Raw genomic sequence first — 15911 nt, forward strand, 5'->3', positions numbered from 1 at the left:
TGGCATAGGGAATTCTTCCACATCTAACAGAATGAAATCAACAGGTAAAATAAATGTACCTACCTTTACCAACACATCCTCAAGTATACCTCTTGGTCTTTTGATGCTTCTGTCTGGCAATTGCAAAGTGACTGAGGTGGGTTGAAGCTCCCCCAAACCTAGCTTTTCATATACTGTGTAAGGCAGCAAATTGACCCCTGCTCCCAGATTCAGCAATGCATGCTCAAAAAGATGGTCTCCTATCCTGTAAGGAATGGTAAAACTACCCGGATCTGTTAGCTTTGGTGGTAATTTTCTCAATAAAACTACACTTACCTCTTATGTTAGGGCCACTGTCTCATGCTCCCGAAACCTCCTTTTATTAGTGCAACAATCCTTTAAAAACTTAGCATATGAAGGAATCTGTGTAATTGCATCTAATAAAGGAATGTTGATTTCTACTTTCCACAAGATCTCAAAAATATCTAGAAGTTGCTTTTCTTTCTTAGGTTTGACTAGCCTCTGAGGGAAGGATGGTGCATTTACCTTCTCCATTTTGTTTACCTTGGATGTTGATGCTTTAGCTAGAGATGCTTGAGGTGGTTCTTCAGTTCCAATGACCTTGCCATTTCTATGAACTGTGACTGTTTTCAGCTGCTGATGACCTCATGGATTGGGTATTGTCTGGGTTGGAAATTTTGCCTGCTTTCTTTCACTCAGCTCCTTTGCCATTTTCCCCATTTGCACTTCCATACTATGGATGGCTTGGTCATTGTATGTTTTTAATCAGTCATAAATTGCTGTTGTGAAGTCACCAGGTTGTGTATCATACTCTCCAGTTGGTTCATCTTTGACTCTAGGGTCGGATAGCTTGCTTGTTGGGAACCCTTCTGCTGTCCTTGATTGTTACTCCATGAGAAATTTGGATGGTTGCGTCACCCTGGATTATAGGTGTTGGAGTACGGATTGTTCTTGTGGGGGTTATTGTTTTGTCCCACATAATTCACCTTTTCTTGCTCTGCAAATGGAGATAAAGGACACATTTCAGTAGTGTGATCTAAATGGGAACATATAACACATACCTGGATTGGTGTGTCCTTTTGAACATGTGAGATGTTCTAAGCAGTCATGACTTTGACAATCATACCTAGCTTCTTTTCCACAGCAGCGATTTGATTTGGAGATCCTCCATTGAAATTCACTTCATACATGCCTTTGCTTTTTACTCCTCGGCTTCCTCTAGTGCAGAATTGTTGAGAATGCTCACTTAGTGTTTCAAAAAGCTCCATTGCTTCCTCACTACTCTTTTCCATAAGTGCTCCTCTGCAAGCTGAGTCAACCATCCCTTTGTTAGTATCATCTAAACCTTCATAGAAAATTTGTACCTGATCATCTTGAGGGATGTTGTGATGTGGGCACTTTAGAAGCAATGAATTGAAGTGATCCCATGCCTCAAAGAAAAGATCTCCATCTCTTTGTTGGAATATTTGAAGTTCCATTTTAAGCTGTCTTGTCTTTTGAGCTGGGAAAAACTTCTTCAGAAATTTGGTGGCTAATTCTTCTCAAGTATGGATAGAATCTGCAGGCAAAGAATTATACCACAGTTTAGCATTATCTTTCAAAGAGAAAGGAAAGAGGACGAACATGAGTCTCTCTAGAGTTAGGCCTTGGATGTGCTGCAACTTGCATAGATCAAAGAGCTCTTTAAGATGCAAGTTGGGATCCTCAGTAGCTGTGCCCCTGAAGTGAGTCAATGCATTGAGGATTTGAGGGGAAATATAATAGTTGCTTTCCATCTCCGATTGATATGCTATGCATGAGGGTTGATTGAGGTTCGTTGGGACGTACGCCTGCTTCATCGGTCTCCGCACTGGTGGATTTAACTCGCAAGTACACGAATCAATTGTAGTTTAATGGATTGCAAGTGCGAAGTCGATCCCACAGAGAATTGTATTTTTGAAAGAGCAATTTATATCTAAACTAATTAAATCCTAATCTAGTTCCAAAAGGGTTTTGATTTTTGAGTTTTGAAAATTAAAGGATAAACATAAACTAAATAAAATAAGTAAATCTAAGGATAAAGGTACTAAGGTTTGGGAATTCACACTCACCAAATCATAACAACATACTTTATGTTCATCAATATTAATCCGAAATTCTCACAAATTAAATCATAGATATGTTTTACTATGCTTCAAATAATTAATCAAAACCATCAAATGTATCCATTCATTGACCAAATCACAAAAGGAATCCAAATTCAATTGAAACACCAGATGTATCCATAGAACAAATCACAAGGGATATCCAATTTTTATGAGTTAAAAGCCAAGCAATCAATCATATGAAATTATCTCAAATCATCACATGTATCCTTGAATCACAAAAGATATCTAAGAATCACTTCATACAATTGACTAAAAGTAAAACAATTGAAATATAAAACCCAATAAAATCAGAATAATAAAAACTTACATAAAAGTGATGTTGTTCTTCATCGGTGAGGCTTCATCCCCAACCTTAGTTGGGAATTTAGCTCCACATAAAAAATAAAATCTAAACCTAAACCTAAACCTAAAGAAAAACTAAACAAAAGAATTTTGCTCTCTGGGATTGTGTCTCCTTTCTTTAATGCAAAGAAGTCTATTTATAGGCTTAGGGAAGTCATAGAAGCCCAAGTAAATCTAGATAATTCGAAGGTCTGTCTCCCAGTCAAAATAGAAGTCTGAAATTGGAATAGGATTCGTCCAAATTTGTGTCCTTTAATTGTAGGGCGATTTTGGCATAGAAACTGTCAGAATTACGAAAATCCTATTTCACAACGAATTGTAGTATTTTGACTTAGCTTTCCAATGCCGTTTGAATCACTTCAATCCGATATTTGAGAAGAAAGTTACAGTCAAAATACTAAGACGAGTGCAGAATCTGAATTTGAATCCGATCCGAAATCTTATCCAATCTGAACTTTAATCTGATTTAACCTTTTCATGGATTTGGTTAGACTTAACCACACAATCTAGGTCTTCTCAAAATATGCTTTCTTCCAAACTTCGCATTTTTCCCTTTAAAGCTGTAGTTTTTCTTCAACGACCTACAAAATACTAAAAACACAAAACTAACACAAAATATTAAATAACGACACAACTAAAGGATTAACTAATGTAAATAAAGGGGTCCAAATATGCAATATTTGGCACTTATCAGTGGATTTGCCTCAGTGGTCTTGGCACTATTGGTGGATTCTCTTGCAAATCTTCCATCTCAATTTCTTCATCTTCTTCTTTCTCTCTAGGTCTTTGTTGAATTGTCCGCTCAATTTTCGGATCGAGTGGAATGACTGTTGAATCTTGAGATTGACGACTTTGCATCAATTGAATTGCTTCTTCAGTCAAAGCAGCTTCAGTGCTGCTTGTCCGGATGCTCCCTAGAACTGCGCTCAATCGCACTCAGCTAACGTTCGATCGCAGTAACAGAATCGCGTCCGCAACCTGAAACAGAAAAACAGAAAAGTTAAGAAAAATGGAAAATCTTTTTGATTTTTGATAACAACAAAATTGAAAATTGAAAATTAAAACAACACAACTAAAGGAAAATAATTCTAAATAAAATTTGCCGCAATCCCTTGGAAAGGCGCCAAAAACTTGTTACAATTACCTACCTAAATTAATAGGCAAATAATTGGATGTTTTACCCACTGGTGCACAAGGTCAACACAGTCGTAAAGGGTGCAAGTACGGGGTCATTGCCACGAAGATTGCTAAATTTTGCGTAAAATTAATTCCCAAAGTAAAATAAAACAAAGATTGGGTTTGAGTTGATAATGATAAAAAGGTAGGGCTTTGATATCCACCACTAATTATATTTAGCTAATATATCAATATGCCAATGTTTTTATCATGTTATGAATATCTAATGTTTGTCAACCTAAAGGCATTCGTGTCTACTCATTAAGCTATTGATTTTCCTAAGCAACGAATTAGGCATGGGTGTCTACTCTAATTCTTTTTTTTTTTTTCTTGAAGGATTTAGCATGGGTGTCTACTCATTAAGCTATTGATTTTCCTAAGCAACGAATTAGGCATGGGTGTCTACTCTAATTCTTTTTTTTTTTCTTGAAGGATTTAGCATGGGTGTCTACTAAGTTGTTCTTTAAGAAAGCATAAAACTGTGGAAATCGACAAACACATGAGGCCTAGGGCATGGGTGTCTACTACTAGTTCCTCATGTTGATTAACCCAAGAATCCGGTGTGGATATCTTTTGTTACTTACATTAAACCCAGGACTCGGTCATCCAAATTGATTTAACTAACTAGTCCATACCACATGCATATGTTGATCAGGCACACACATATGAGGAATTCATGAAAACAGGAATTAATCAATTTAGATATCACAACAAGATCATCACAAGGGCGCCAATATTGAATATCAACTAAACATAACTAGGGCTTCAATCTAACCCTACTAAATAAATTAGTTACACATAAGTTTGATGTTAAACATATTCATAAAATAAAATAAAATAAAGGAAAGGAAAATAATATACCCGAAACTTGAACTTGAAGAGCTCCAACTCTTCTCCTTGTAAAGTGTGTCTATTCTAGAGGCTTAAGGGTCTATTTATAGGCCTTTAAGAATACTCTAGAACCCCAAAAAATCGTAAGGTTTGTGCCCTAGACCTAAAAGTTGCCCTTTCAAAATTAAGGCTGGCGGCTGACTTGGCCTTCACGCACAGGTGCGCTCGATTGCAGCCCGTGTGAGATCGATCGCAGGTCTGCGATCGATCCTTTTTGGTGCTTGCGCTCGATCGTGATTGCCTTGCATGTTGCAATCCTCACCTGTAGTGCGCTCGATCGCAACTCCCCTGCGATCGATCGCTCTACTAGAGCCTTCCAGTTTCCAAAATAGCTCTTTTTAAGTCCAAAACTTATGAGATTGCTTCTTTTTTCTTCCAATGACCTACAAAATCAAGGAAAACACAATAAAGAGCTAAAATGACATAGTTAACTAAAACTAAAGGATTAAAACATGTAAGTTAAGGGCTAAAAATATGAATATTTTAGCACTTAACTATAATGCATGAAATTGTAGGGGCTCCGGGGTCCTTGAACTTCGGAGGAGTGTTGTGCTGAATCAGGGAACTCGCGTGCTCAGTAAGAAGGACTTTCTTGGGAATGTGATTTCTGGTTTTCCTCTTCTTAGTACACAAGTCCTTAAAGAATTTGGCGAAGGCAGGCACTTGCACGATGGCATCAAGGACGGGAAGGTTGATTTTTACCTGTTTGAAGACCACCATCATTTCTTGTATTTTCTCTCCTTGTTTCCGAAAGTGGGAAGGTGCCTTAAGACGTTCCAGGAATGGGGCCTGGGGCTCATATGGTGTCTCTAGAGTGGGAGCCTCTAATAAGGAAGCCTCATTGCTTACTTGCTTACCTTTATCCCTCTGCAGATTCTGTGCAGCCTCTGTTTGCTCATCCACATGATTGTCGACCAATCTCCCGCTCCACAATATGGAGACGGCTTGAACTTGCTGGTGATATGAGGTACCCTCATCTACCATGTAGTGTCCCTTAGGATTTACCACCGGCTAACTCGGAAGCTTCCCTTCTTCCCTCCTGGTGAGGGTGAAAGCCATTTGGCCGACCTGAGCCTTTAGCTTGGCAATGGATTGAGAGTGCGAATTTGCTGTCTGAGTCATCTCGCCTACCTTGCCGGTTATCTCGCCCACCTTGCCGGTCATCTCGCTCATCATTTTCAGCATCCGACCTTTAAAGTTAGGATCTGACCGAGGAGGTGGTGCGGCTTGGTATCGCTGTTCTGGAGGTCGGTATGTGGAAGTAGGTTGGTAGGGCTGCCTGTTGGATTGAGCTTGATTGTGCAATCCTGGGGATGAGTTGCCTGAAGCTGGAGTCTTCCATGAAAAGTTGGGATGATTTCTCCACCTCGGGTTGTAGGTATTGGAATATGGATCACTACCCGGTTGTGAGAAAGCTGCATTGACCTGCTCATTAGAAACGTTAGCATAATTTCTAGCAGAAGGGCAGTCATCTATATGATGCATAGGCCTAGAACAAAATGAGCATGGTTCAGGTTGTGTGTGCATGTGAGCAGAATTAGGAGCAAGACTAGCAACCAACAATTGATTTAATTTCCTAGTGATAGCATCAAGAGCTTGGGTAGCGACATCTGGAGAATGTCCTACTTCAAAAAGATCTTCGGTCTTTGGTGCCTTGAGTCCAGGTGCCCTACGTCTAGTGGAAACATGTTGAACATAATTATTACTCAAGTTTTCAAACAAAGTCCATGCCTCGTCCTCACTTTTCATCATGAATGTCCCCCCACAGGATGCATCTACCATATATCTATTAGGCTTGGTCAAGCCATCATAGAAGCTTTGCACTAGTTGCCATTTCGGGACAGCGTGGTGTGTGCATGATCTAAGCAAGTCTTTCATCCTCTCCTAAGTATCATGCAATTGTTCTCCCTCATATTGGGAGATACTAGTGATAACTCTCCTAATATCATTGGTCTTTCCTATGGAAAAATATTTCTTAAGAAATTCTTGTTGCGATTGAGCCCAAGAAGTAATGGAGTTGGGTTCTAAGGGATGGAACCAATGTTTGGCTCTTTCCTTGAGGGAGAAAGGAAAGAAACACATCCTTAGAGCGTCCTCAGTGAATCCAGTCAATTTAACAGTAGAGTATATTGCTATGAATTCATTGAGGATGTCATAAGGGTTTTCAGTGCTAAGCCCTACGAAGGATGGTAAACTTTGTATAGTGCTAGGTTCAATCTCATAGTGGGCTGCCGTAATGTCCGGTAGCCTGAGACATGTGGGGGAAGTGTATATGGTAGGGAGATAGTGATCTCTCAAAGCCACAGGGTTACCGTCACCCATGGTCTCAGTGGGACGCTCTTCTAGTAAATTAGAATTCCTTTCGGTTCTAGTTTGTCTAAGAGTGCGTTCGAGTTCGAGGTCACAAGGAAGTAGTGGAAAAGACAAAGAATGGTGACCGAACATAAATGAAAAATAAAAACAAAAACAGAAAGTAAAAATAAATGAAGACAGAAGATTAACGACAGGCTCCTCCACCAAGGCTTCCGAGCGTCAGGGTATGTCAGCAGTGACTTCCTCCAGGAGGCGCTCCACGTGGCCTGGGGACTCCTCATTGAGCCAAAAAATGAGGTAGTCAAGGGAAACAATCGGCCGAGCTGCCAACAACCTTGCAGACCTGAATCCGAGGGCATCCTCGAAGTTCTCCACCGAACGAATCCTCGGTTCGGAGGGAAAGTTTTTCTTCGATTCATCAATAACCTAGGCGAACGCGCTGATGTGGTCTTTTGTATACCAAAATATATCTATAATAAAATACCACTTGCAATAGTACGAATCCTTGTAGGATAAGGCTATAGAGAGGGTGTCGAACCTTAAGGACTGCAGGGGTGTTGTTTTTAAGTTTTTCAAGATTAAATATAACTTAATGTAAAGAAAATTGATTTGAGTTGTGTAAATTTAAGTGCATAAAAATAAACGTAAAAGAGAATGTGAACTATGAGAGAGAGAGAGAGAGAGAGAGAGAGAGAGAGAGAGTAGGGTATTGACTTCACCACTATCCGCACATCAATGGTTAACCATATTTAATCCACGAAATTCATTATATGCATGCTATAAACAAACAAGAACATATCTTATTAAAGAATTAGGATAATCTATCTTCGGTTGGAACGGACCATCCACCTAACCACTAAGATGCGGTACGACCCGTCTTCCCTAAGTATAAATTATCTAATTCTTAAACAAGTTTCATACAATTAATAGAATAGCATAACCCATCTTCGGTTGGCACATACCGTCTACCTAAATTACACTAAACTAGGGTGTAGTACGATCTGTCTTCCCTAGGTATGACCTATCTAATCCTATTAATCATATGTCAATTAAAAACCGTTGTATAATCATCATCCCTATGATCACAAAAAATAAGAATGATTTGAGTTCAATACAAGTAAAAATACTTTCTAAGACAAGATAAGAATTTTACTTGTATTGATTTTGGAATTTAAGAATAATTGCATTAAACGTTAAGAACAAAATCAACTGTAGCAATTCTTATAATTATACAACCAACATGCATAAATCAAAAATCTATAAATTAAATAAAATCAAACCATTGTGCTTGGATATGGTTACATCAATACCCCACGAAGGGTTTTAGCCGCTCATGACTCCGCTAGCTCCAATGACTATTTGGTGAATTTTTGCTCTAGAAGCGATGTGTCTGTTTACAATGTTTAGAGGCCTATTTATAGGAATTAAGAGAAGCCTAGAAACCCTAGGAAATCGTAGGTCAGTCTCCCATTTGGAATGGGAGACTGAAAACATCTTCCAAGTAGTAAAAGGATTGTTGCTGCAATCTGGACACCCGATTGCACTTGATCGCACAACAGGTGCGATCGATCACACCTCCGCTCGATTCCAAGTGCAGCTGTGCTCAATCATGGTACTAGAATGTGTCTAGTTTTACCTTTTAAGCCCAATTTTCAATGGTTTGCCGATAAAACCTAAAACACAAAAACAAAACAAAAATCAAACAAATAACAATGCTAAAGGAATTAACATATGCAAGTTAAAGAGCTTGAATGTGCAACATTCGGCGCTTATCACGCGCCAAGGAAGGTGGTAGGCTTTTTCGGCCTCGAGCCAGCCTCGGATCTCTTGGACTTCTTTCTCTTTAAGGGAGGAACATTTGGATCCTCAGGTTCATCCACTAGCCTCAGCGGAGTCGGAAAGGCTTGGTGTTTGACCGGTGCAGGAATTCTTGGGGAAGCTTCAGTCACCTTCCCTTTTTCCTTCTCTGCGGCAGATGCCCTGGAAGGCTCGTCAACCTTATCTTTGCCTTTGTCGGCAACAGTCTTTCTCGGAGGCTCAAAAATTGTTCTGCTTGAACCCTCAAGAACGGGCCATTTCCTCGACTGAGTGGGACTTCTCGACCCACCAGCTGGGGGGGGTATGCCAAGTATTTCTCTAAGTTGGCCATGATGGCCAGGACATCATAGTCCATTCACTTCTCGTTTTTAAAGGCCAGGATCATTTCAACTCGATCCTCTTCCTCCTTAGTCAAGAGGAAAGAACACTTGTTTCCTGAGGAACCCTCGAACCTTCTACCGCCTCTGAGGTGAAAACTCCTAGTTTCCCGAAGCAAAGAAGAAGGAATTCTTCCACTTCTTGTTGCTGGAGAAGGTGGTTTGTAAGTGGATGCACTTCACCTTCTGTCTAACTTGGAAGGTGAAGAGTACATCAGATCTGGGATTCTTGGTGAGCCGATACACCTTCAGAAACTCCCGAACAGTTAGGGAATGTTTCTCCCCAAGAACGCGTGGCCACAAGACCACGCAGGCGAAAAAGTACCTCCAACTGTTCGGCACAATCTAATGAGGAGCGAGGTTAAGATAACTGAGTAATTCCCAAATAATTCTCGGGAAAGGAAGCCTTAAACCAGTTCTAAACATGGTTTCATAGAGGCATAACTCGTCCTCCTCGATACGCACCACTACCATGGTTTGCTCTTCGTCAAAGCGCAGACTGACTAATCCGAGACTCATCGGCTTTTGTCAAGCTGGCTTTCCACAGAGCCAAATTTGAGTTCCCCAGACCGTCAGAGTCTAACCCTTTGTTGCGACCCATGAGGTAAAGATACTCGGAAATAAAGATCGAGGAATGCACGGGTAATCGCTTCGAATTTGCAAGTGGGTAACACTTAACCGAAGGTGGTTAACCACGAGTTTGATGAGATGTAGAAGAAAATAAAAATATTGAAGAACCGGACTAGCCAAACCAACAAAAGGCTTGGCAGATGGCCCAAATCTGATCTAAACCATGAAAAATGTCACTCTCAAGAAGTAATATTGAGAGAAGTGGGTGGAATGGAAGCAAGCCAGCGGAAAATCCAAAGTTGCAGAGAGCTCTGGAAGAACGGAAATGGAGTTTTTCGTGAAAGAGGAGCTTTCAAGGTTTCATAAAATGAAGAATGAAGGAAGGGATGCGCCTTTTAAATAGTCTTTTTGAAAATGTACTCGAGTAAAGAGACGAAATGGGCGGCGCAACATTAAAACCCTAGGGTTCTAGGGTTCCTTGAAAAGGTGCGCCTCGATCTACTCCATCGCTTGAAAACCGACACATGTCGGACCACCTGCTCAACCATAAGAATGACAATACATGGCCAAATACCCAAAAACGAGGTATGACGTGCAAGCTGTCGACCATCGCTCGGGAAGACCAACGGTCTCCAAGGTTATTGGCTTGGGAAGTTCAACGGACAAAACTTCCCTCGGGAAATTTATTTCAAAAAAAAAAAATTCAAAATCTTGGGAATCCTTATACCGAAGTTTGGTCGGTAGCCAATCCATTCTGAAGAATAAGGAATTTCCATAGTCACTCGGACAAGGAAATTGGGGGGTAATTGTGGGTCATGGATCGGCCACTCTAAGCCCAACAATCCTTTAAGCTCTGTCCAAAGTATAAGACCGCTAAAAGATAGGCCCAGGCCGAGATATAGTCGGCCCAGACCGAATCATGGCCAGCCCACCAAGGGCATGACAGTCTTTTCACAGAGGGTATAATAGTCCTTCGGCTAGTAAAGGAAACTCACGTTTATTAATGAACGTGTGATACACCCAATGCCCAAGCAAAGCCCCCACATTCACCAGAATGTGGCCCAGATGTCAGCACCAAACCAAGACACGTGTACCCGAGGATAACTCAAGTGCCCACGTCCAACACAAGCGTGGCTGAGCCACCCACTAACACACTCCACGATCTTGACCCACAACCCACGATCCACTTCGCCAGCATTGTGCACGCGGATCCTCGGGAACGTGGGGCCGAGAATTACGGGGCGACAACTGTTACCTGGTGCCTATGAAAGGGAAGCTCCAATTCATTATTTGGTAATCATAATTCTCTCTCAAGCTCTCATTGCGCACTTGCTCTCCCTATCTCAAAACAAACACTGACTTAGGCATTGGAGTTATCCCCCACCGACACACCCTAGCAGCTCTTATCCTACTTTCTTATTTTGCAGACCAACGACTCCTCAGACTTCGTCCCACATCACTCCTCGAAAAACTATCATCAACAGACTGGAAGAAAATTAAATGAATGGCGACATTTTCAGTTTTTCATGCTAGAAGCGGGGGAAACTAAAATTAAAAATTAAAAATGGGGCAAAAATATTATTTTGGTGGGCAAAGTTATAAAAAAATGTATACTTTAGAAATGATTTAAAAATTTTTGGAGGAAAATTTTCAGTTTTGTAGGCTACAAAAGGGACATAAATATTATTATGTCCTAGCCAATGTGGGTGGCCAAGGGTGGTGAGCGACCACCGCCACTGGAAAGGCCACCCCACCTTTGGGGTCCACTGCTTTTTTTTTTTTTTTTGGTAAGTCAGAAATTTAATTTTTAGTTTTTTTTTTTAGATTAATATATTTATATTGTTTTATTAAGAATGACACATGTCGCCATTTTACTATCGTTGACGTGACATTTAATAGAATTCATCAAATTTTTTAATGGAATTTGACTTTAAAGACTAAATTGTTTTTTTGGCATATCCAAATAACTTCTAATTTCATTTTCATACGACATGGATCGATTTGTAATTTAAGCCAATCATAGGGTTTAATATTGCATTAATTTATTCATATTTTTTATACCACATAAGAAATTTGTAATTTTAGCCAACTACACTAACTAAATTTTTTATTTATTCTAAAATAACTTTTGTTTTTTGAGTCTTTGAATGTAGGGATCGTGAATTTGACAAGAGTTAAATTTAAAGTAATGTTGGAAGTTTGTTAAATGAGTCTTTTTATGATTTTGGTTAAGTTTTTAGAAAAAAGTTAAATGTAGAGAGTCAAATTGTGAATCCTCTTAGCATATTTTAAACTTCATGGGGCTATTTAAAAAACGGCAGTCAGTTCATGGTGTTTTTTATATTTTTTCCATTATTTTTTCTTTGTGGACACAATTATTTCTTATAGAAAAGCCGATAACAAACTTTGGTTTCCATAATTGAACGGTCATATTAGCAGTCATATGAGTACTATCAAAAATTACTGGATATAAATCGACTTGTCCTTCAAAATAGCATAATATAAATCTATATCTACCTGCTTTTGTTCCAGCAACTTAAAAACTAAACACTTTTAAGTTTTCAACAGGGTGATAGAAACGAGAGAAAATTAAGTAAGCATATGTCTAACTCGGGCCTGACCGCCGGAATCATGAATTTGTATGATCAATGGAACATCCAAGGTTTCGTTATCTTAAGTCTCTGGTTACAGACCATTCTAATTCTGTTTGCACCACTCAAAAAGCGAACAAGAAATGTGATAGTAGTGTTGCTGAGCTTGCTAGCTTACTTGGTGGCTGATTGGGCTGTTAGCGTTGCAGTGGGACTTATTACCTACAGTCAAAAAGAGGTTCGTGATCATCATGATTCTCAGAAATTCCCTAATGATGATTATGTTGGCATTCTGGCGTTTTGGGCTCCTTTTCTTTTGTTACACCATTTACCCGAACAGGATAATGCCGGCCTTTGGCAAAGGCAATTCATTGGGCTCCTAAACCGGGTTTTTAATGGTTTAACTGTCTTCAGGCAATCCCTTCCCAGAAACAAGTTATCGGTTCCTACTATCCTTCTGTTTGTCGCTGGAACCCTCAAGTATGGTGAGCGAACATATGCTTTATTTCAAGCAAACCTGAATAAACTCAGGGAATCCATGCTTAGAGCACCTGACCCAGGGCCCAACTATGCAAAGATCATGGAGGTATACTATGGGCGGAAAGCGGCCAAACTCCCAATTGATATAGAATTGATAAGAGATACCATGCGGATTGCACCTTATGCAGTAGATGAAGACAGGCTAGATGAGCTTGCGGCGGTGAGACATGCTTATCACTTCTTTGAAATCTTCAAGGGTCTCATCTTGGATCTCATCTTAAGTTTCCGCGAACGTGAGGAGAGCCGACAGTTTTTTTATAGGAGAACCCCAAGAGATGCCTTTAATGTGATAGCAATTGAACTCAACTTCATGTATGAGGTTTTCTATACGAAGGCTGTTGTGGTGCATTTAATGTTTGGACACCTTGTTGTTCGGTTGATATCTTGGTGTGCGGTTGTGGCAGCCCTTTCAATCTTCTGTACAATAGATAAGCATAATTTCCGCAAGATTGACGTTGAAATTAGCTATACCTTGTTCTTTGGTGCCATAGGCTTGGATACAATTACTCTCTTTAAGTTGGCTTTCTCTGATTGGACTGCTGCTTCCATCCAGAGCTTGTCGACAGAAAATAGATGGAAAAAATTCTGGAAAGCTTCTATATACAGATGCTTCCTCCCTCTCCACAAATACTTTCTCATTCTCAAGAAGATAAACTGGTGCGAAAATACAGAATCAATAAGGTGGCTGGGACGAGCTAGACAATTCCTATTCCGGAGGTGGTCTGAATCTCTACATCAATACAACTTGATAGAATATTGTTTGAAAGACCGTTTTGAACGTATATGGATTTATCCCATTGTGGAATTGGGTCTTAAGGATTTCTATGATTGGATGACTTACGTTTCCAAGAAACCATTTACAAAAGAGCTATGGGTTTTCATCTTTGGTCAGCTGGAAAAGAAATCCAAACTTGCAGATGATCCTGACACTGCGAAGAGGATATGTTCAGCTCGAGGGGCTTGGGTTCTACAAGTTAGTAATTGTAGTAAGTTGATGTCTTATGTTGTTGATGTTGATTATGATCAGAGCCTTCTAATTTGGCATGTTGCTACAGAACTCTGCTATAGTACTACGGATGAAGTCAACAACAGTGGCCCTAATCATCGTGAATTCTGTAAGATCCTCTCGGATTATATGCTATATCTTCTAGTTATGCAGCCTACTATGATGTCTGCTGTAGCAGGTCTTGGCCAAATAAGATTTCGCGATACCTGTGCCGAGGCCAAAAAATTCTTCAAAAGAAAGGTTCCACAACAAGGAGGACTAGAAGAACATAAAATGGCATGTGAAATGATCCTTCGAGTAAATACTGATATCAGACCTGTTGATTTAAAGGGTGACAGAAGCAAATCTGTGCTTTTTGATGCATGTATTCTCGCCAAAAATCTAGAAGAGTTGAAGGGAGAGAAATGGCAGCTAATGTGTGAAGTGTGGGTTGAATTGTTGTCTTATGCTGCAAGCCATTGCAGGGCCACTGATCATGTTGCTCAACTAAGCAAAGGAGGAGAGCTTATCACATTTGTCTGGTTATTAATGGCTCATTTTGGCTTAGGGGATCACTTCGAATTAAATGAGGGCCATACAACAGCAAAACTGATTATGGGTAAGTAAACTGAATCGACTAGGTTAATCCAATGGCTTCATTTCTGTGTAGAATTATTATTATTATTATTTTTAATTTGGAGGATTGGGCAGAATATTTTGTTGTGCCTTTATTTCCTTCCATTAGGAATGGAGATGTTTGTGATGTATGCAAGATATTTTGTATATCTTGCACTCCTGCAGCTAAGTTTAACTTCAATCAAATGCTTCTCATCAGAGCATGAATTTGTAATTGGTTGTGACTGTTTAGTGGTTTGCGTGGAAAATTTTCTACTGGGAATTGAAATTAGGAACCTGAACAAAAAGATGGGTCTGATTTTTGCAAAGTCAATTATCCAAAAATGAAACTTTTCAAATCTCATTTCCAAATCAGGTGCCCCCTGACCTCCTCCACTTAGGATGGCCACATGGCCGCTCTATTTTTTTTTTTTTTTAAATAACAAGCTGTTGAAATATTCTAACAAGATAGTGTAAAAAGTTTTATGAAAAATGTTTCGTGTATTTTGTGTTTTAAGTTATTTGTTAACATATTTGAAAAAAAAAAAAAAGTGTCAAAAATACTACTATAAGCATATAGTCCTTAGGAAAATTTGAAATTATTGAAATCCTAAAGCTCTTAGAAAATATATATAAAAAACGAGAAATTCTGATATTACTAGGAAAGGGGACGTGTTGATAAAGTGAAATGAAGAAAAATTATCTTATGATTATTATAGTATCTAATAGTGTACTGTGTACATAATACCGCATCATTTAAAAATTTTAAATGATGTGGCTTCTACACAAACCGTAAGCATTTATCATTTAACCATATGACGTTTAAATAATAGTGAGGACCACAACCAATGACTGCAACCACCGCAACGCCGAAGTACTATGGGGTAACAAAAATGAAGACAAGGTCACAAGGGTATAGTAGAACCAATGGCAGGAAGGACATGAATCCAGAAAATATTAGAGATAAAAAGGAAAGAAAGGTTTGAACTTTGAAGGAACTAAAGAAACTGGATCTCAAGTGTTACCCTTCGATGTAAGCACCTAGTTGGTTGCTGCCTAAATATTTCCGAAATTAAAGAAACTTTACATCAGAGGGGGAGCTCCAAAATCTATGTCCAGGTCAGACGAATGACACGTGGAAAGTTGAGATCCTACATCTGAAGTTTTTTTATTTTAAGAAAAAATACACATATTCTCTCAAACAACCACCCAATTGTCAATATTTTCTCAAACTATCAATTGTGTCGTTGTCTCACCTAAATTACCAGCAAAATGTCAATCTCCCCCCTAAGGCCCCGCATTAAATTAAAAAACTCTACAAAACATATTTTTAAAAAGAACTAAAAAATAAAAACCAATTTATAAGGATATGTTTAAATTTTTTTTTAAAATTTTTTTTTTAAAAAAATCCAATTTAAAATTATTACTTTAAAACAATATAGAAAAAAATTAGAAAAAAATGAAAAAAAAAAATTCAATATATACGGATAGTTTTTTATTTTTTTCCAAATTTTTTTAAATTTTAAATTTTTTTTATAACAAAAAT

At 39.0% G+C, this 15911-nt stretch overlaps 1 protein-coding gene across 1 annotated transcript in view; it reads left to right on the top strand.

The window, feature by feature from the left end:
- The window catches only part of LOC132171782 (uncharacterized), a 39667-nt gene extending 25046 nt beyond the window's left edge, over positions 1-14621 (top strand). Inside the window, exon 3 of the mRNA XM_059583181.1 lies at positions 12203-14621. Within this exon, the coding sequence (XP_059439164.1) occupies positions 12236-14377 (2142 nt within the window). The 5' untranslated portion in view covers positions 12203-12235 and the 3' untranslated portion in view covers positions 14378-14621. The remainder of the gene's footprint in view (positions 1-12202) is intronic.
- The last annotated feature ends 1290 nt before the right edge of the window (positions 14622-15911 follow it).

The sequence above is a fragment of the Corylus avellana genome, chromosome ca2 (genome assembly GCF_901000735.1).
Source record: "Corylus avellana chromosome ca2, CavTom2PMs-1.0".
NCBI lineage: Eukaryota > Viridiplantae > Streptophyta > Magnoliopsida > Fagales > Betulaceae > Corylus > Corylus avellana.